The 23,457-nt window shown below is 21.0% G+C and overlaps 2 protein-coding genes across 2 annotated transcripts; one reads left to right on the top strand and one right to left on the bottom strand.

Annotated features, from left to right (window-relative positions):
• Positions 1 to 288: 288 nt before the first annotated feature.
• Positions 289 to 9,538, top strand: LOC129618913 (cytochrome P450 306a1; the record flags this gene model as incomplete). The annotated part of the gene is made up of 8 exons (XM_055533943.1): positions 289 to 311; positions 3,879 to 4,123; positions 4,300 to 4,445; positions 7,369 to 7,574; positions 8,417 to 8,822; positions 8,905 to 9,042; positions 9,103 to 9,280; positions 9,369 to 9,538. Coding segments are annotated over 8 exons (1,512 nt in total), but the record flags the coding sequence as incomplete, so codon positions are not given.
• A 3,506-nt stretch (positions 9,539 to 13,044) lies between these two features.
• Positions 13,045 to 22,002, bottom strand: LOC129619180 (cytochrome P450 18a1). The gene is made up of 5 exons (XM_055534310.1): positions 21,540 to 22,002; positions 21,233 to 21,354; positions 20,696 to 21,125; positions 19,706 to 19,970; positions 13,045 to 13,533 (listed from the first exon to the last, which is right to left on the bottom strand). Exons 1-5 carry the CDS (start codon positions 21,919 to 21,921, stop codon positions 13,125 to 13,127), a joined length of 1,608 nt encoding a protein of 535 aa, XP_055390285.1. The 5' UTR covers positions 21,922 to 22,002; the 3' UTR covers positions 13,045 to 13,124.
• Between the last annotated feature and the right edge of the window lie 1,455 nt (positions 22,003 to 23,457).

Below are 23,457 nucleotides of genomic sequence, written 5' to 3'. Positions count from 1 at the left end.
GCTTTCGCTTATTGAAACTTTGCAGTCCATTTATCAATCTAAAATAAAATAAAAATTATTTTCAATATATTTTATATTGAATATAAAATGAATAAAATGAAAGAAAAACTCATCAAATCGTTATTAAATCATACATCAATTCTATAACATTAAAAATGAACACTTTCAAACACAAATTTTCATAACATTCTTAAAAATTCAAAAACGAAAGTATTATTATTATTTTTGTACCTAAACGTCCTTTGACTGACATTCACTTTCATCATAACTAACCTAACCGTTTATATATTCTGTAAAGTTTCTCAATATAAATGTACGTACATATATACATATAAACTACACAGTGTTCATGTACATACAATGAACGTACATATTGGTAAGTAAATACTAAGAAAGGAATTTAAAAAGATATAAATCTATCTTTTATATTTTTGCACTTAAAACAAAAAAATTATTCTTTTGAGATATTTTTGTTTTGTCCGACACGACAATTTTTTTTGTTTCTCGAAATTTCTGACTGGAGTTTTCTCATTTATATGTTAGACTTTTGAAATTGTATTTTTAGAAAATTTGAGTAAATTTTATTTTTATTTGCCCTTTCGAAATAATTTATTGTTGTCTTTTTATTTGAAAATTTACCGAAACTTCATGAGATTTGTAAAAATTATTCGAATACTCTTAGTCTCGAACAATACTCCTAAAGAGACGACTATTAGTGGAAAATTGACAGAAATTCTTATTATTGTTGTACGAGTTTATGGTGTTTTTGTCATTTCTTTCAAATCGTTTCGAATATATAAACAAAATTTCGAATTAGATTTTGAATTTATTTTCAAATTCAGTTTTGATGAAATGAGCTTGAATTTTTAAAATTATCCAAATGCAATTAATTTTTGACCGGTTGTACATATATGAGAGCACATGTACTCACAAACCAAATATGATAACTTTTCTTGATCTGATTATTTTACTTTATCATAATAAAAATCAAGTGCAAGCACCCTGCTGACAATATCCAATTATGTCGACGGGTCATTAATTGTCAAAATTTCCTTTCATTCTATATTCTAAATTAAAAACAAAAACAATTTTACAAAAATATAAATTAAAGATTCAAAAAAAAAATTGTTTTGTTTTTTTGTTTTACCTTTTTACAGACTCAAAATGCTAAGACAGCAAATTTTAAAAGCCAAATGGCGTTTGAATAATAATTTTTTATCATGTTTTTTTCGCTTTTTATTTCATGAAAAAAAAAACTTTTTTTTTTATTTTATTATTGTTTCGTTTTTTATTACGTATATAGTGAGTGTTTGTAGCTTTAAAGTCGTTATAAAAAATATTCCAGAGTTTTTTTTTGTTTTGTTGATTCTTTATAAATATTTACGAGAATGAATGAGAACGAACTTTTGAATTTCAATCAAAGCATATTATCATTCTGATTTTCAAAAAATTCTGGATATTAAAAAGTCTACAAAATTATATTGAAATAAAATGTTTATTAATAATTCCCAGGCAATTATAGGATATTACGGAGTAAAATTGAAAAATCAGGTAATATAATGAAAAAAATAAAATAAATTCTCGGACATCGGAATGAAAGAAATATCTTGATTCCAAAAGTGCAGTAATCTTGTATTTCTACCTACCCAATAATTGTTATACATAAGCGGAATTTTATATTAATACGAAATAATTGCAGTTTTGAAGTCAATACAGTATTGCTATATATTATGGAATTTATAAGTGATTTTCACATACACATTCTAATACACATACTAATAGGCTTAGTATATCTTTAACAAAAAAAAACAAAAACAGTTTTTTTGTAAAACTCCTTCTTTTAATTTTTTTTGTGTTTTGTATAATGGTTGATATCTATAACACAAATGCATTATAAAATCTAAACGTGCATTATAAACGTTAAATAATTATGAATATACTTGCATAAATTTAAGGAAAATTCTTAAATTTTTGGGTGTTTAAATATAAAAGGGACAACTCGAAACTCATTCAAATTTTATTAAGAGCAGAGATTCGAAAAATTGTCAATGTGTGTGTTAAGAATTTACAAATTCGTTTAAGTTCTATGTATATACATATATAATGATTTTATACAAATATAGGTTTGTTTTCAGTTTTTTTCCTTTAGTGGAGACCTTTTATTCTCTTCTCTCATTTTTCGATTAGTATGAATTTTGACATTTTGTTTGATGGATTGTTTTGTTCCCTTAACCGCTTATTTTTATTGTTTTTTTTTTTCATTATATTTTGCGTAAGGCAAAATTTACTCTCATATAAAAATGGACATATTAATGGTGAGTTAATAATATAATTATACAGATGATTTTTTAAATATATATATTTTATAAAATATAATTAATAATAAGCTTTAACTGACAGTCAATTAAGATAATGGTTTAAGAATATAAATTTAAATTCAATGTTATTATGGAGAAACTGAACAAAAAAAAATTATGAAGGTGTTGCCAACTAAAAAGTATAAATAAATTTCTTGTCAAAATCATTTATTACAACAAGTTGAAATAAGAACAAAAATGTTGAAAATACTAAAAATTCAAAGTGGGAAGTTGAGAAATCATTTTGAAATATCAACTTTTTAATTGTAACAGTGTTACATTATTATTCAACTATTTTACCAATCTGTATTGAAACTAGCAAAAGTTTAATTATTTAATTAAAATGTTAATTATAGAAATAAGAATTCCGAAACCATGGAGTATACATATTTTATTTATGTTAAAACTTCTGGATTACTTAAATCTTCTTTTAATTTATTGCTCAATTTTGCTCTATATGGCAATACTATTAAAAAATCTACCACTTAAATAAAAATTAGCATTATATGTCTTTACATTTTGTTTAGAGGAAAAAACAATTTACTGAGTTATTTGATACAATAAAAAGTAGTTGAGCATAAAGTTCTAAAATATTATGTGTGTAGTTATTATGTATATGGAGCACGAACTTAAATTTATTGACAAATTTAATATTAAAATTAGCTAGAATTTTGCCATTTTCTATTTCGCCAGTTCGCTAACTTGAATAAGCAATTATTTTGAAAGCTAAACTGCATCGAATCCAAAATTTCTTCACACATATTTAAAATTATAAAATTTCCTATGAATAGTTTTTAAATACTTTTGCTTTTTAATTTTGATGTAAATAGACGAAGAACAATTAACAGTGAATAAATATCAGAGGAGATTTATAATTCTTAAATATTCTAATATTCGTAATTTTTTTTGATGAAGCTTAAAATACTGTTAAGTTGCTCATACTAAGTTTACTGCACGTATAGAATAAAACCGGAGAATTAGTGGCTTATAAATTGAATTAAATTATAAATTTTTTGTTAACAATATGCCAATATTCACTTCTTTATCTCGAATATAAGTATTTTTATCTTTTATTTTAACTATAATTATTTAATGAAAAAATTATAAAATGCTAATAAAGTTACTTTTAAATTGCATAAATCTAATGAAAATCTAAAAATACCAGCTAGTAAAAATCTTTTTGCTTCATTTGAATTCAGATATTCACATATAAATAACTTATAGTTTTATAGGTAAATTTGTTAATTATTTAAAAATAAATTATTTGATATTTTTAATATAAATGTTTATTGTCCTTAGATTCGCTAAAATACAAATGCAACTCAAGAAGTGAATAAGTTGTAAATCAAATAATAAATTTTTAAATAATTCAAAATCATTTATATGTAACACATATCCAAATTTTGAAACGTGCTTAAAACAAAACGTACATATCCAAATTTTTATTTAAACAAAATTTATCTTTCAGTTAATAATTTTAACAATTTTAATAATATTTCTATGGAAATATTTCAAAAGGACAAATCTTCCAGGACCAATTTTTAGTTTACCAATTATTGGTTATTTACCATTTCTTGATCCGAAAGTACCATATAAAACATTAACAAATTTATCAAAACGTTATGGACCAATTTATGAAATAAAACTTGGATCAATTAATACAATCGTCTTATCTGATGCCAATTTAATTCGTGATATATTAAAAAGAGAAGAATTTACAGCTCGAGCACCGTTAGCTTTAACTCATGGTATAATGGGAGGCTATGGTAAGTTTTTATTTTCTAATTTGTTATATAAGTATTAGCATACAACGTAACTAGTTAAAGCAAAATATTCAAAAAAAAAATCAAAAGATTTAAGTGAGAAACTTTAAGTTTATGTTTTATAATAAATTTTAATAGTTTTAATATTATATGAAATCTAAATTTAAAAATATTTAAAGGTTTAATTTGTGCTGAGGGATTACTTTGGAAGGATCAAAGAAAATTATCAATTGAATGGCTTAAACATTTAGGAATGATTAAATTTGGATCAAATAGAAATTTTTTAATAAAACGCATTGAAAATGGAGTTACCGAATTTATTCAGGTAATTTATACATGCTGAAAAATTGAAAAATAAATATAATAATAATAAAAGAAGACTAAGAATTACTCACGCTGCAATCTTTCGTAAATTTTTACTAGCCATACTAATTACTCTTTGTTATCAGAAGTACAAAAAGATTTCAAGAAAAAAAAATAATTGAAAAATATTAGAAAACCTACCAAAATTTAATATTTAGAAGTTCATTCAATCTATTATGTAGATTATATTTTTCTTAATTATATAAAGATAAAATATTATTTAAATTTTAAATACTAAATGTAGTTGTTAATTTTATATGGAAAAATACCAATATAACTTGACTAACAAGAGTTTACACCTTATAAAAGGAAGAATTTTTAAAAAATTTTTCAATTTTTCCGACCTAAATTTTTTCTTAAATTTTGTATTCTATACAATAAACTCATTTAAACCAATAACACTTTGATCTTACATCTGATCGGATCAGTTTTTTGCATAATTTTTAAAGTTCAAGATCAATTATAAATTAAAAAAATACAATAAAATATAACTTATAAATACAATAAGCACAATATATGTACATTCTTATATATATATAAAAAGCACATGTATATATAAATAACATATATATATTAATACTACAACATGCTATTCCGGAAACGAGCATTTTAAAATTTCAAGTGCAAACAGATAGTTGGTATGCATGATTTTTTTCTTTTTATTTTATCCTGAAATAATAATGTAGTCAAGTGTGACGATTAAAGAATTTTGAACTCACTTTCAATATAATATTTGTATACGTATATATATGCATGTACATAATATACAAATATATCATATATATATATTAATACGAATATGTTATACAAAATATTAATAAACATTGCAATATGCTAAAAAAAAACACAATCGAACGGGCAAACATTAAAATATTCTTAACTGATCAAAAGTGCCAGAGTGAAGTTCTTAAAGGTAAAAAACATCATAAATAACTGCGAAATAACATTATAACGATCATGCTTAGGTAAAAAAAAAAATTAAAAAAAATTAAAAAGGAAAAAAAAATTTTTTTTCTTTGTTTAATTTTCTTGTATTTTTTTCGGTTTTTGCACTTTTACACTTTTTTTGTTATATTTTTTTTGTTTTCTGGTTTCTAAGAAGTCACATTTTTGTCCGTGAAAAATTTTCAAGTTAAAAATTTCAAAATTCACCGGATTTCTGAACTCATAAATAAATAAATAATCGTTTGAATGCAAAATAAAAAAAAAAACAAAAAAAAATTTCAAATTTCAAATAAAATAAAAAGAAAGAAATACAAATATTTTTTACTATCCAAATGCCCTCTAATATAATATAAAATTGGAATATAAAAGACAAACCACTTTTAAAGGTATAGTTTTTTCTACTATATACATACATTACTATAAATACAAGTTAAAAAATAACCATAAAATCAAGCCTAACGCAAATAAAATTTCATTTGATTTGTGATGAATAATAATGAGAATCACATATGTATACTGTTCACCCATAACGTTCGTGCAAAATAATGCCCTTAAGAATCCTTCTTGGTGTTTCTCATATACTTATTTCCTTTTTTGCTTTTGTATCTCTATAATACTTAAAAAATTCTACATATATTTTTGTGATATTTTAGAATTTGTTTAGAAATATTTCAAGTCATTGCAATAATATGCGAGAATTTATGAAAATATAGGACTGTAAAAATCTATATGTTTTTCAAATGAAATTACAAAGTAAGAAGGAATATTAAAAAATGTGAAAAAATCGTTTAAATTAAATGGCAAATTATTATAATAAAGTAATAAACTGCAAAAAGTTATAAACAAGCTGAAAATAAAAAAGTTTATTTTATTTTAACATTGTGAATTATTGGCAATACTATTCATTCATTCAAAAGAAATATTTTTTGTCTCTTTCTTAAAAATTTACAATTTTTAATTATTTTTCTCTTCTTTCATCAAATACTTCCATATATACTCTATTATTCCTTTAATAAGAAAAGTATTGCCATACGGTATGTATTAAAAATATCAAATAATTTTTTGTTAAATAAAATTTGATAAAGCAAATATTTTAAATACAGAGGTTTTCCGACTGGATTATGCCTTTTCAAATATTCTACAACCAAAAAAATACTTGTAGTTCAAAATAAATCTATCAATTTCAAAAAATATAATTTTCACATTTCAAAAAGCGATTCGCTTTTAAAATTGTAGTATGGAAAATATAAAAAGAAATTTTTTCAATTAGAGGTCTAAGAAATGAGTATTGCTAGAAAATCGGAAAACATAATAGTAATAATAGTCAATAATATTAAAAATTATAATTGTTTTATATGGCCAATAAATTGTTTTTGTAAAATATTCACCAAAATTCCTGAACCCATCTGTATATTATTTTGGGTATACAAATTTGGCATACGTGCTCTGTGCATGTATATATGTGAATATTTAGACATAATTGAAGGTAAATTTTTTTATCTGTATTTTCCTCTAATTTTTTTATTTTTTATTTTTATGCTATTAGCATTTAGTATAATATATCGGAGATATCAAGATAACGATGATTCATTTTTATGAATGAGAATACCTTAAAAATTGAAAGTGATTCGCTTCTTTTGTTGTACTTCTTCTTCATTTTATTGTTATTATTCTTCTTTTTTTGTTTTCTTATTATTATTTTAAATTTTGACTTTATTTTCTGTTCTTTTTTATTCTTAAAAAATTTTTTTTTTGGTTCTTTTCGTTTTTATTTTATCAACAACACAACACAATGAAATATTCAAAAACAACAACAATAACGACAATAATAAAATTCTGCGCTCTAAAAATGTTCTTTAAATATCAAAAATTTGCCGATAACATACCATCATCATAAAACAACAACAATACTACCGCAAAACAACAATGAAAAAAAAAAGACTTTAAGAAATGATTCCTTTAAAAATCTTGAAATCAATCCAATGGATTCACTTCATCACACTGTGGGAAATATTCTTAATGATTTAGTTTTCGGTAGAATATATTCAAAAGATGATTCGACCTGGAAATATTTACAATATTTGCAGGAAGAAGGCGTTAAGTATATTGGAGTGTCCGGTGTTGTAAATTTCTTACCCATATTAAGGTGAATAAATGAAATTCTTTGAATAATTAAATAAAAATTAAAAAGAAAAACATTTTTCTTTTTAAACATACACAAATATATACAATGTATTGCATAAATTAAATATACACATATTATGTAGAGTTACCAGATGTATTTACAACGATTTTCTTTTAATAATTTATAAGTTTTTGAAATTTTGCATTAAATTGCATGATTCGAAACTGAATGCGAATTAATAATGAAATTTTTCATTTAAATTTTAAATTAAGTTTTAAATTAATTAATTAAATATCAAAAAAATTTAATTCTTTTCAAAAGAAATGCTTCTAATTTTATAACAAGTTGCTTAAATTGGTGTTTCTAAGAAATTTTAATTTTATCTAAAATTAATTCAAACTAGAATATTATCAATTTTACGAACGTGAAGTGACAATAATTATACACCAATGTTGTAAAATCTATTTAGAATTTAAAAAAAGGCTCAATTTCTGAATCAGAATAGAAAAATATGAATTTTTAATTAGAAAACATGTTAATTCAAAAATTTTTCCTCCTCTCTCAAAATTTATTTTTTGTATTTTGATTAAATAACTTTAATGTCCGAATTCGGAGTTGACACTTAAGGTATTTAATTAAAAAAAATATTTTTCAATTCAAAAATGTTGGCAATACCTCGTATTATCAGTAAATACAATACACTTACATTTCTATGCATACAACCACATTTGTATATAATTTATTGTTACTATATTTTGTATTTTTAATTCCCTATATCCTTCATTATATTTTTAATGCTGTTTATTCAAAAATGCCAAAAAAAAAATTCTTATTACCTTTTTTTTTGCCTTATTTTTTTACAGATTTCTTCCAGGAAACCAAAAGATTATAAAATTCCTTTTAGATGGTAAAAGGAAAACTCATCTCATATATGATGAGATCATTGAAAATCGTTTGAAAAAATTTCAAAATTTTGATGAACAACAGCAACAACAACAATTTCAATACCAACAAACTAACAATCAAACAAACGAAATGAATGACAACATTGAAGATTTAAATAATTTATGTATTTTAGATTTATTTCTTAAAGAGAAACATAAAAGAGAATTAAATAATGATGAAAGAACAAAATTTTGTTCATCAGAACAATTAAGACATTTATTAGCTGATTTATTTGGCGCTGGTGTTGATACAACTTTAACAACATTACGATGGTTTCTATTATATATGGCAAAATATCAAAATTACCAGACAATTCTAAGATCAGTTAGTTTAGAATTATAAATCATATGCATTTCGTTTACTAAAAAATTTCAGTTAAATATTATTTTTCTTCAATTATTTATAGAAACTGATGTATTTAGATAAATGTGATTGCCTTGACATTCAAAAATTAGAAAATATACCATTTTTGAGAGCATGTATATCGGAAACACAACGTATTCGATCAGTTGTACCACTTGGTATACCACATGGAACTATTAGAGTACGTAAGATTCGAATTTAAAAAAAAAATTTAAATTGATTACAAATTTATTCGTAATAGGATACTATTATACAAGGTAATCTTAAAATAAAACAAAATTCAATGATAATTCCATTGCAATGGGCTGTCCATATGAATGAAAAAATTTGGAATGATCCAGAAACATTTAATCCATATAGATTTATTAATGAAGAAGGTCATTATATTAGTTCGCAAAATTTTATTCCATTTCAAACAGGTGAAGTGAAATACGTTCTAGAAATTAATTCAAAATTTCAAAATTTTCTTATGAAAAACATATCATTTGATTTGTTTTTATTTTGTAGGTAAACGAATGTGTTTGGGAGATGAACTGGCTCGTATGATCTTGCTTTTATATGCTGGAAGTATATTAAGAAATTTTAATTTAAGTTTGCCACCATTTGAAAACATTAATTTCGAAGGTGAATGTGGAATCACCTTAACCCCACCAAATCATACATTTATTTTTCGCGAAATAAAAGATTAATAGGTGATTATTGTAAAATTATAATTTTAAATTTCCGTAATTTTAAAATAAATAATCACATTGTCATTTGTCATTTTTAATGTATATGTAGCAAAAGGAATTAATTTGTGAATAAAGTATTTTCAAATTTTTTCAAATTTTTTTTGTAGTTCAATAATTAATTATATAAATTTTAAATTTTCATATATTACTTCTCTTTATTATACTAATTATACTTCGCTGAAACTTAACCATAAACTATTGTCGAAATATTTATTGTTTATTTTTCTTTGTTTTCAATATCGAATATTATGGATATATGAAAAATTTCTTGCAATATAATATGTAATTTATGTATATAATTTATGAATATAATTGTTATATGAATATAATTTTAAAGCAACCTGCCCGGAGTTTGAACCTGAGTCCCTTCAGAGACCCACTCTAAAAACATCTTAAAGCATTAAAATAATGTTCTTACAGATGTCATATTTAATACATTCTCGATACTTAGTACTTTTGAACATAGATACACATATATGTACGTGTCAATATCAAATATATGACGTAACACGTGGTAAAATTTCTTTACGTGGTCTTAACATAAAGAAAGAATAAGGAAACAAGAAAACGTAGACTGATGTTAAATAAGAAAAAAGAATTGAATTTTTTTAAATAAATAAAACTCATTTTATTCATTATTAATTTTTTCTTCAACGTAAATAACATTTAATTACATAAAATACGTAAAATTTGTAACAATTAAAAAAAAAATATTTTTTTATACATTATTTATAAGTTTTATTAAATTAATTAATTTATATATTTCTATATATATATAGAAATATATATATATATGTATATATATACATATATTTGTTTTTATTACATAAATCTTATATTTCTAATAACTTTTCTTATTTTGTTGATTATTAATGAATGTTATTTTTGTTCGAATTTTTAATTTCTTATATTATAAAAATTGGCATTTGATTCTTACAATGTGAATTTATTTTATTGCTCTTTAGTTTGCTTTTTAAAACTTCAGTTTATTCGTGAAAACTACGTACATATAAAGACTACAAGTCCATTTAAGTGTTTTCTTAATAGTATTAATGTTAATTTGTTTAAAGTAATAATTATTAACCTATGAATTTATATTACAATAAAATACCAAAATATTTATTTCACATTTAATGAATTTTTTTATAAATTAAATAAATTTGAAAGTAATTCGAAAGTTACCCCCCAGATTTGTGTTTTATTGTCTAATATTACAAAGGTTGCCATTAACAATATTATTGAATTTGAAATTTCGTTAACTTTCGTTAAGTTAAAATAATTACTGTTGGAGGCTTATTATTTGACATTTGTTGCGTTGTAATATGGTAAAATAAATTCATATATGTTTTAATTTTTATAATAAAGTTTAAAAAATACACAATGAGTTTAACATTTTAAAAGTGTATGTTTTGTTTTTATTTCAAAAAAGCCAATTTTTATAATTTAATTAAATTTCTTTTTTAATTTTTTAATAATAAACATAAATATTAATGTAATCCTTCTTAAAAATTAAGAAATTAATGAAATATTCATATATTCTTCATTTAATAGAAAAATTTTTTGAATATATATATGTATATATATATATATATATATATATATATATATATATATGTACATATATAAATATATACATATACGAATTTTTTTTTATTTTATTTTATATAAATATGTTATATATTTGCTTTTTTTTTGTTTACAAATATTGATGAACACAGCGCGGGGTGGAATTATTTTTTATTTCTTTTTTAATATTATTCTTTTTTTTTGCTTTTTTTATAGTTTTATATATAATATATAACTTTTACTTATATATTAACATATATTTGATGTTGTAACGCATACATTTATTTGAACACTTGGCATTATAAAGAAGAATAAATTTCAGTGTATTTAATGTAGATATTGAAAACAAAAGTTAATGTTAAAGGTCCGCCTTTAACAAAAAGTTTTCATTATTGTCTTTTTTTTTATTTTGATTATTGTATTTGATGTTTAAGCAAATTCGGTAAAAATTAATAATTTATTTTCTAATTACTCTGATATTTTTTTTACTTTTCTTGTTTTTGGTTTCACAAGCTAGTTAAAATTTATAGCTTTGTTTTTGTATCTAAATGAAAAGTTCTAATATTCATTAACGAATTTACTTAATTATTACGTACAAATTTTATTGTACGTATTAAATGTATAGTTTTTTAAATGTTCGTATTCATGACTGTAATACGGTGATTGATTTCTTTGATTTATAATTTTTAAAAGAATACAATGAAAACTGTTATATTCGTATAACACTTGTCATTTTGTTGTTCTATTGTAAAATATTTTTAATATTATTACAAACACATGTTTTATAATACTTATTAATATTTTTAAAATTTTCTTGTTTTTCAAAATATTATTTTTGTAATATTTTATCAATTATAATTTCTGAACACAATATATATATATATATATATATATCGTATATATATTATTCATACATATATAATACAATATATTTTATATATATATATATATATATATATATAATATTATTGTTTTTTATTCTTTTCTCTTTTTAGTATACATACTTTCTCTTGTAAATAAAAGAGAAAATTTTGAGTAAAAAAAAAAAATTAATTATAAAGCAAAACAAAACAAACAAAATTTTAATAATTAAAATAATAATATTCATAATTAAATTATATAATAATATAAAAATATTTAGAACATAATTATATATTATTAATAATTACTTTATAATTAAAAAGAAAAAAATTTAGGTTTCTAGGAACAAAACCGTGCTCTTGAAGTAAACTTTAATTTGTGTCCATTGATTGGACTAACAAACTTTATTTTTTGACAATTTGTCATTTAATTTTAACGTCTTTTTTTCTTTATTTATACAGTTTACTTCATTTAAAGAAGAGATATTTTATACTGTTATAAATGTATAACAGCTTGCCTTACTATTTCATATACGTACGTATAAATAGGCTCAAAAATTATCTCTTTGTTTTTAAATCCATTAGAAAAATATTCATTTAAAAATTTTTTATACTTTGAATATTTTTAACATCTTCGCTCACCACTTCGGCCACTCTGTCTCTTCTTCATCTTCTCTTTCGTATAATCGTACTCTTTCATCATTTTTAAATTCTTTCTCTTTAAGATGTCCTTTCTGTTTGTTTGGATTTTTTTTTCTGATGTTATTTTTTTCCTTACTTTTATAATAATTATTAGTTTTTGAAATATTGTCATTTTAGACTTTCCTTTGACTTCTAATAGACTGCTCTATTATTGACATTTTATTATTCTATTTTATTATTTTAAAAAATTTTTTTTTGCATTTTATTTTTTTTGTCTTTTTTAAATTAAAATTTGTTTGTTTCTTTTCTTATAATTTTTTTTTCGTTTCTATATATATTTTATATATATATATGTATAATGCTTTAATAACGTCTTCCATTTTATTTCATACTTTATTAAATTATCCTTTTTTTTATTGAAAAAATTTCTTATTTTCAATAATTAAATTTTTTCTTTCGAATTTTCAATTTGAGCCGAAATTTCTTAATGGCGTTGAATCTGTATTTGATAATTGTAATGGTCTAGGTGATAAACATACTTTAAATGATTCTGGTGTTATTGTAACACCAACATTACCTTTTAAACTTGGTAATGGTTGACCATCTGGTAAACTCATATGAAATGTGTGCATAAATGATGCAAAAAATAAAAATAATTCCATACGTGCTAAAACATCACCTAAACACATACGACGTCCAACACCAAATGGTATAAAATATTCTGGTTTACGTACTTTACCTTCATTATTTAAAAAACGTCTTGGATTGAATTCTTCTGGTTTATCCCATAAATTTGGATCCATATGAACACTATTAATTAATGGTATAACATGTGAACCAGCTGGAATTCTATAACCATTCAATTCAACATCTCTGTAAAAAAAAATTTATAAAATATAAAGTAAATATTTAATATAATTTGTACATATTATTAAATGTAAAATTGTAGTAAATAAATAATTTTATTGTATTTAAGTATTTAAATATATATGCGTATATATGTGAGTAAGTAGTGTACATAAATATTAAATTATAAATTATGTTAATCACGACATTGTTTTAATGCATACGTCAATTAAAATTCAACCATATTGTAATAATGAAGAGATAGATCTTTATGGAAAAAATTTATTATAAAAATGTGAAAAAAGCATTTTTATTGTTTTGTTTTATTGTTTTTTAATCAATTTGACCCATATATTTGTAATTAATTACAGATAATTGAAAAATCATCAGCTTTTTGTTTAATTTTCATTTTTCTTCTTCCTTTGCTTTTTGATTTTTTTTTTTTATTAAAGAGTACGCGGAGCTGATAACACCATATTGTATATTTGTAATTGTAGTTTATAGTTTTTTTTTTTTACACACCATACACAATGCATAACGTTTTCTTTAAGATTATAAAAGAAACAAAAAAAAAAAATACAAAACGCTACAACAAAATGAATTGGAAAAAAAAGAAGAGAAACGTGACTTTAAATTTCGCGTTAATACGCGTTCTAATAATTTAATAATACGATATGTGTAAAGAAAAAAAATGAAAAACGGAAAGAATAAAAAATTAATAATGTGGAATTGATCTTTTTTTATTCCATTTTATAATTAATAATGGACAAGAGATCATTCAGATTAATACGTAATAAACTTTTCATACATATGTATATTTAATTTATTAAAAATTAGAAAAAAAAATTAAACGAAAATTGGAGGGAAATAAATAAATTTTTGTCTTTCTTGTCATCCTGTACGACAGCGTACGAATCAATACATGTAGACACTTTTTGTCTTCTTTTTGTAATGTATACGCTTAAATGGTTTTCATTTCTTTTTCTTATAATAATTAAATTGTAAAGTGATAATAAAAATAATTAAGAAGTGTGTATTTTATTTAATTTATTAGATGAAAATCTCAACCCCTTTATTTTTTTTTTTTTTTGTGAACATTAAAAGATTATTTTAATTTGACATTTTTATGTCTTGATTGACTTATATTATGAAGAAGAAAGAGATTTTTTATACATAGAGTGTTCATATTATCTTTTTTTCACAAAATAATCATACCCCCTAAAATGTATTTTTTGATTCTAAAATTATTTTATTATCATTTTTATTTAATTATTATTTCTATTGCTTCTATAATTGTAATGCCACTTTTGAAATAAATAATCATAATTGTTTTAATAAAATTATGACTTGCTAATTTAATTGATGAAAATATTTGAGAAATGTTTTTACCAATAATAATAAAATTTATTTATTATTTACAAATTTTGATTTAAGACGATAAATTTAATTTAAATTAAAAAATTTCCATTAATATAACAATAAAAGAATTGGAACATGAAAAGTTGATGTTCCGAACATAACAGTATACTTTACATTTTATATGCGTCACTTAAAGACAATATAGTAAAATTTAAATTGTATGTACACTATATACTATAAGCACTCACTGTTATCTTTAATTTTCAAATTGCATTTAAATATAAATAAGCGCATTGACTGATTTCATATATTAGAATTATTACGTTGTACAATAAAATGCGTCTTGTCATCTTAAATAAATTATACACAAAAAATAAAAATATTATATTATGTTATACATGTATGTATGTAAATCCAAATAGAAAATGTAAATAAGGTAGTTTTTGAAAAATTTTAAACATACACTAAAAATGTCAATTTCAATAATAGGGCATAATAACAATTTTGTTATTCCATATATTAAATAACTATTATTTACACAAAAATTACATATTATTATTTGCATTTATTATTAACTGTATAAAACAAAAGATAGGTAGATAGATAGGTAGGTAGGTTTTATTATTTTTGAAACTACATATATGTTTATGAATTATGCAATGCATGTGCATATTTTTTGTGCACACAATAATTAAAATATTAAAGTAAAATAAAATATTATATTCATATTGTTTTCATTATGCAAAGCATAATAACATGTATGTTAAAATAAGATGTGAATATTATATATGAAAAATAAATATACATATGCGGAATATCCACATACAGATTTATGTTTACAAAATTAATTTTTTGCTAATTTGTTTAACAATATAACACTTTAAGTATTTTCCCTAAATAACCATGTAACCTAAGAGTTGTGTATATGAATATAAAAATATATATATGTATTGTTTAATTTTACATGTTGAAATTTATTTCTTATATTGTTTATATGAATATATACAAAAGTAAACATAAAGTGTCAAATAAAAGTTACTTTAAATACTTAAAACATTGAAGTTTTAAATAATGAATATTTTTTAAATAAATATATTGAAATTACACATTATGTATAACAAATAAATATCGAAATTTGACAATTATTTTGGTATAACATATACATATATTATGATATTGAAGAATTTGTTAAAATAAATTTATTTGTCAATTTATGGTATATTAAAATCAATAACTCTTATATATCATTGCAAAAATATAATTGTGTATAATTTAAAATAAGAAATGTCAACCAATTATGTATATTACGCTATCAATTCTTTACTTAAATTTTATTTACTATTCTATACAGTCCAATTTGTTCGTGATTATTTTTAAAATTGAACATCATTAAACACAGTCTGTTTAATTTTACACTCAAAATTTAAATGCTTTATTCAGGTTTTCGGCAATCAAGTATAAAAGTTTTTGTATGTATATTGAATATAAATATTATTTCATTTAATAAATACAAAATAATTAAATAAAATTATGACTTTCATTTAATATTGTTTGTATACAAAAATCACGTGATTATAAAAATTTCATAAATGTTACGCTAACTACAATTTTTATGCTTAAAAAATTATAAGTGTATATTCAGCAGTTTTGTTTCATCAAAATAATAAAAAATAATAAAATAAAAAATTAAACAAGAAAGTTAATGTAACAATAATATAAAATAAATGGATAAATTTAATTTATATACTCGAAACAAAAATAAAATGGAAAAATAAAATTTAAATAATTTAAATTTTGCGAATAGTTGCAATAATAACAATAATAATTATTGTCAATAACAATTGCATACACACAGCTACAATTTAAATTTGGTCATACATGTTGTATGAATTTTCAACCACAAAATTTTTGGTTTTCAAAAGTATGTAGGTTGGCAAATTAAAAAAATTATTAAAGAAATTTTATGATTAAAATATGGCATTTAAATAATTTTTATTTGCATAAACATGCGCAAAATACATATCATTTAAATATACTTACATATTATGTACAATTGTTACATACATAATTGTATATATGATTATATTTTATATGTAAATAAATAAAGACGATTTGTTAATGCAACTTAAACTCTTTTATTAGTTTTATACATATATATTTATAGTTACCGACATTTATTTATGTATAAATTATATACAACTTACTTTAATATGTAATTTATTATGTATATATACATATTTAATATTTATACATTTAAAATTATAAAAGTAAGCATATAACATAATGTATATATATATAGACGTATATAATTTATGAAAAAGAATACGTAAAAAGAAAATTAATAAAAAGTTAAAATTTGCAGGCGTCCTATAATAACAATAATAATAAATAATATTACCGGTCGTATATTATCGTTATCGTCACTCTTTCAATGCGCGTTCTCTCATTCATTTATTGTTTATAATAATATTCATCACACGCCTCTATATTATTATTATTATAAACCTATGGCAGCAGCAAAAAGCAAACCATTAAAATGAATTGAACATAATATAAAAAATAAAATCATAATGAAAATCAAAACTATCAAAAAAATTAAGAAAAATAAAAACCGAACACTACAAATAAACGCACCATCGTAAAAGTCATAATAATATGAAACTAATTTATGTCTGGCGTTTTTAAACTTATGTAATAAGATAAAAAAAAAAAACAACAATCAAAATGAATCTTGCACAAAAATTTACGGACATTTTTATCCAAAGCATATTTTAAAATTTAAGAAAATTACAAAAAAGAAACTTAATATAAATAATAAAAACATAAATTTTTGCCAAAATAAAAAAACCTTCAAAAATTTTTGAAAATTTCATTAATTTTTTTATTTCTTATTTTCTTTTTTTTTATTTTTGTGCACAATTAACTATTATTGTACTAAAAAGAAACCAAACAGTTTGAAAACTATATATGTACAATCAGTATAAAAAAAAATTTATAAGATTAAAAAAATTATGTCAGTTCGCCTGTCATGCAATTGACATTTTTTTTATTTCTATGTAATATTTTTTTTTATTATTATAATCTATCTATATACCGCGCGCATATTGAGGTGAACGAACTTTATTTAAGTGACATAATAACATTTTTAATACGTCATAAATTTCGCCTATCAGTGTCAATTTAATGAAAAAACATAATGAAAAGAAGAAAAAGAAAAATCATTTACTCGAGTTTGCTATAAAAATAATAGTGTTTATGTTTTTTGTTTATTTCTGTCATAAATGACATCATCAAAATAGTTAATGCTCTTTTTTCATTTTGCTTATGTTATGCTATTATAATATTGTATGTAGATGTCGTAAAATAAAATTTGTTACATTATTATATTATAGTTAAAATAGAGTTTAATTTTATAAATTTTACATAATTTTATATCACTTTCATTTGAAAGTACAAAATAATAAAGTTATGAAAACATTTTTATGTGAAATCATATGAAAATATTTTGAATGAAACGCATGCGAAAATATCTTTAATATCACAAACAATATTTTATTGTATATAGAAAATTGTTGTAAATCTTGGGTCTAATACATTATTAAAATAATTTTTTTTTTTAAATATGCTTGATTTTAAATGTTAAAAATTCTAAAAAAATCAACTGAATATTATAAAGAAGTCAACAACTTTCCTCTCATATTACAATTTATTAAGAGTTGAAACATTTCCGATCAAGTTGACGAGTAAATTGTCAGTATAATTTTGACAATACTTGTGAAAATTATTATTTGACAATTTGTAATTCTCTCTTTTTCTTTCAAAAATGCCAATTCAATTTGTGACAATATTTTGTAATTGTGTTTTTTTTTTAGTACATACGCAATAAAAATGACAAAAAAAAATTTTTTTTAATTTTTTGGGTATGTAGGTAATGTACAACGCGTAATTATTTAATAATAATAACTAAGATGCTTTCATTGTAATACACGTTTGTAACTGTATGTAATTACAAAACGTATAAAAGAGTAAATTTCACTTTGAATTAAAAAAAATTTTTTTTTTCTTTTATTTTTTTAACGTATTTTTCGTTTCGTTTTCTTTACCTTTTATTACGAAATTTCATTAAATAATTTAAGTTCACGATGTACTAAAATAATGTGTTATATTACTTAAAAGTTAAATATGTATGTAGATATGTAAATATTTTAATATATATAATTAAATTACAATAGCGTACGCGTAACGATAAGGGAAAGAATTAAAAATCGCGAAATATTTAAAAACAAAAAATTTATGACTTTTCTTTTAATAGTTTTTTTTATAGTTTTTCTTATATATTTTGCCTTTTAAAACAATTCAAATTGAATAAAATTTATTTATTCATTTTTTTGTGAATGCAAGATATATTGTGAATTTATGTTTTAATTTTAAAGAATTTCTTCTTACATAAAATATTCATAAAGCGTTTCACATACTTTAATATTAAGCCATTCAATTAATTTTTTCTTAAAAGAAATTATACTCTCTCCATTAAATTGGAATTCAGTATAAAATAGCTCTATATTTAAAATGAATAGTTGCTGAAAATTTATTTATTTATTGTTTCATTTAAATTATTTTTTTTTTATTAAAATTTCTTGCACTTTACGATTTTTGTATCAAGTTTGTCACTTCTTTTTTTTTGAATATGCATGTTATTGCAAATTATCGCATTATAATCATCCACTAATTGTTAAGTACTCATATATAAATTTTAATATTTATGTACCACTTTTCTCATTTATTTTACTAACAGTCATTAATATTAATTTAAAAAAAATATATAATAAAAAAAAATTACCTTGTAGGTGAGTGTGTTGTTGCTAATGGTACAATACTTGATCTTCTCATTGATTCTAATATTGTTGTTTCAGTAACTGGTAAAAATTGTAAATCTTCAATTGATGGTAATCTATGACGTCCAACAACTTGGTCTAATTCTTCTTGTACACGACGCATTTCTTCTGGATTTCTTAACATAAATACATTTATCCATAATAATGTTGTTTTAATTGTTTCCATACCAGCAGAAAATAAATCAGCAATAACTTGCATTATTTGTTGTTCTATTTTAATATTTAAATATTTACAAAATAACATAGTATTCATTCCATTTGAAATTTAAAGATGTTGATGTAAAATATTTTAAAAGAGAAATAAAGAGAAAACAAATAATTAATTATTTAATATAATGTACATACAATTTTATTAAAGTATAAAGTAAAAAATTATAAAAAATAAACGAAAAGGAAATTTCAAATCCTACTATTTTAATATTTATTTTTTTATAGTGGAATAAAATTTATTTGATTTTATAATAGTAGGTTCTATATTATATACATACATAGTTGCAAGTAGAACCATAAATATAAGTTAAATTTTTATTTATACTGAATTTTAAAACTATACATAATCAATATTGTCGATATTTTTAATTAACTAAGACTAAAAGATCAACAGCATTATTTATTTTTTCAAAATTATTGCATTATTTTAAATTATTCCGATTAATTTTTTGAAAATTCCGATTAATTTTATTTAGTTGTTTAATTGTTCAAACTTATAAAAATCACAATTCAAAATTTTAATTATTCAAACTTATTCCAGCAATAGAACTTTAATTAAATTGTAAAAACTATTTATTATGAAAAACAATTTTTTTAAGAGATTAAATTATTTACTTTAAATTTTTTATTCATAAAAGAAATTTCATTAAATTCCACAAAAAAAATTTTTTGTAAAAAATCCTAATTATTCACAATTAACTAAAAATTATAAAAAAAAAAATTACCATGATCTTTTCCATCAAATAATTCTTCATCACGTCCTTCTAATTTTGCTTTTTCAATTTCTGATAAATACATATCAATTAAATCTCTAATATTATTTGGATCAAATGTTTTTTTATGATCATCAATAACTTCTTGATAAAATTCTAACATTTCTTCACGATTTTTAGCTATTTTATTTTTAGCACTTAAATTACCCGGTAAATATTGTACTGTTGGTATATAATCAACTGTTGTTATTTCACCAAATAAACGCATACCTTCTTCAATTAAATAATTAAAACGACGAAATTTTGGATCATCAATTGAAAAACGTATTGACATCATAATATTACATATAACATTACTAACAGCAACTGATATTGCTGGTCCCATATCAATTGGTTCATTACATGATATTTGTAAATTATGTAAATATTCATGTACTTCAGTCTATAATTAAACAATAAATAAATGAAAATATTTAATAAATAATTAAATTATTATTTACAAATTATTTTTAAAAAAGAATATATATAATTTTTTTTCCTTCAACTTACCATAATACGTTTTTCCATTAAATGTTTACCAGAACCCATATACGTCATACCAAATTGACGTAATTTTTCATGCAAAAATCTTCTTTGATCCTTCCATAATTTTCCTTCACTATTTATTATTCCTATATTTAAAAAATTAGAAGAAAACAAAAAAAAATTAAAATAATTAAAATTGCAATTTTCTACTGAAATTTTGAATAATTAATGAAATTTGGAATTTTTTTTTTTCAACACATTTTAAAATAAATTTATACAAAAATGCAATAATTTACTTGAAATTTAAAATAATTAAATAAAAGAAACTCACCAAAACCATTTAATGTTTGCATAAATGGTGTATCCGGTCTTCCAGTAAATTCATCACGACGAAAACATTCTCTTATCATTTTATAATCACTCATAACAACCGTTAATTGACTACCTAAACGTGCCGAAAATAATGTACCATATTCTTTAGCTAATTCCATAAAACGTGTATGTTTTTCATGTCCCATAAATGTTAAATATCCAACAATTGGAAAACCCCATGGTCCTGGCGGTAATGATTTTATATCTTTATATGTATTTAATAGCCATTGTATTAAACTTATTATTGATAAAATTGTAACAAATACAAGTAATGTATTATGAAAATCATTACTTTTTACTTCTTTTATCATTAATTTAACAAAGAATGAATCTGCAAACATTTTGTATTTTTCAATTAAAATTTAATTATAAAATTTTTTAATTTTTTTTTTTGTTTTATTGTTATATATGCTTTTTTCTAAGCAATTATTATCAGTTCTTTTATTTTTTAATATTTTTGTATAATATTTTGAATTTAAAAAATTTTTCCTTCAAATTGCACACACAATTAAATATTCTTCCAATATAAATAAAATTCTCTTATATTTTCATTAATTTTATAACATTTTTAATAATGATTCATAAATTTCAGTTTAATAATTAAATTTTTCATAAATTTTTTTCTTATACTACTTTTAATATAAAAAAAATTTTCTGTAGCACTTATGTCTTTATTTTTTAAAATGTTTAATTTTTCCCTTTTTTTTAATTCTTATTCAATTCTATGATTATTTTTAATTTTTATTTCACTTCCTTTGATTTTTAGTCTAACTTGATGTTACTCATATATGCACTTTTTATTTTATAAATATAATTTTTTCCGATAATTTTATTTTAGTTAATAAACAATTTATTTTCATTCCAATTATTTTTTCATTTTATAAATTCAAAAAAAAAAAACAGATTATCTTGTATATTTTTTTTTCTTTTACAACTTTTCTTTACTTTTTTGCGACAAAATATTATTTAAAAAAATTAAATCTTGACTTTTTTTATTTTACTTTGTTTTACAATAAAAAAAAATTTTTTTTTTTCCAAGAGCTCTACCGACTCGAAATTTTTGAATTAATTTGACCATCCACATGTCCTTGCGTTTGCTTTTATACTTTTATTGCCGGTAAACTTTTCTGTTTCTTCGTTTTCTTTTTTCTTCATTTTCTTCTTACTATTATATTCATTGAAGAGGGGATTTTTTTTTAAATACAATAATAAATTATGAAAATTATTCTCTGATTTTCTCTCAAAATATTAAAAAAATAAAACCCTCTCAAAAACACACTCTATCTTTTTTACTCACTCACATGCATATATATGTAATCATAAACGCACATTATTATTATTTCAGAAATAGTTTATGTTCAGTATTTGAGTTTTGTTTGAAGATAAACTGAATAAAAAATAAAGAAAGAAAAAATAATATATAATTTGAGAACCGCAATAAACAATACATTGAAACATGCGCATAATATAAAATGATACTAAAAAAAAAATAACATAAAAATAAAAGAGCAAAAACAAGATCACTATAATAATATTCTTAAACATGCGTTTTTTTTTTTCCGACTATAAAACTGAGAATACAAAGAAAAAAAAACTCAAAATCACGAGTTACAAATAAAGATCTAAGCAGTTTGTTTTTAGTTCAAATTATGCTATTCTTTCTTCTTTTATTTCTTAAATATTTTTTTCTTCATTATCTTCTACTTCTTCTTCTCCTTTCTTTATTTATTTACTACTCAATAATTTTAAAATTTTTGGCTAGCTCTTCTCCGTTACTTTAAAATTTTAGTATTATTTACAAAAGCAATAACAAATTTTCAAATTTCTTTTGATTGCAAACTTTATATTTATGCTCTTGAATCAAATTCATTCACAAA

Source organism: Condylostylus longicornis, unplaced genomic scaffold (genome assembly GCF_029603195.1).
Source record: "Condylostylus longicornis isolate FDR11 unplaced genomic scaffold, ASM2960319v2 ptg000010l, whole genome shotgun sequence".
Classification (NCBI taxonomy): domain Eukaryota; kingdom Metazoa; phylum Arthropoda; class Insecta; order Diptera; family Dolichopodidae; genus Condylostylus; species Condylostylus longicornis.
This window is presented reverse-complemented; position numbering and strand designations above follow the sequence as displayed.

Coding starts and splice junctions, on each gene's coding strand:
- LOC129619180 (XM_055534310.1), bottom strand. CDS start 21,921: ATGTTTGCAGATTCATTCTTTGTTAAATTAATGATAAAAGAAGTAAAA. Junction 19,971..20,695: donor ATTTGATGGAAAAGATCATG/GTAATTTTTTTT, acceptor ATATTAAAATAG/AACAACAAATAATGCAAGTT. Junction 13,534..19,705: donor ACAACACACTCACCTACAAG/GTAATTTTTTTT, acceptor TTTTTTTTACAG/AGATGTTGAATTGAATGGTT.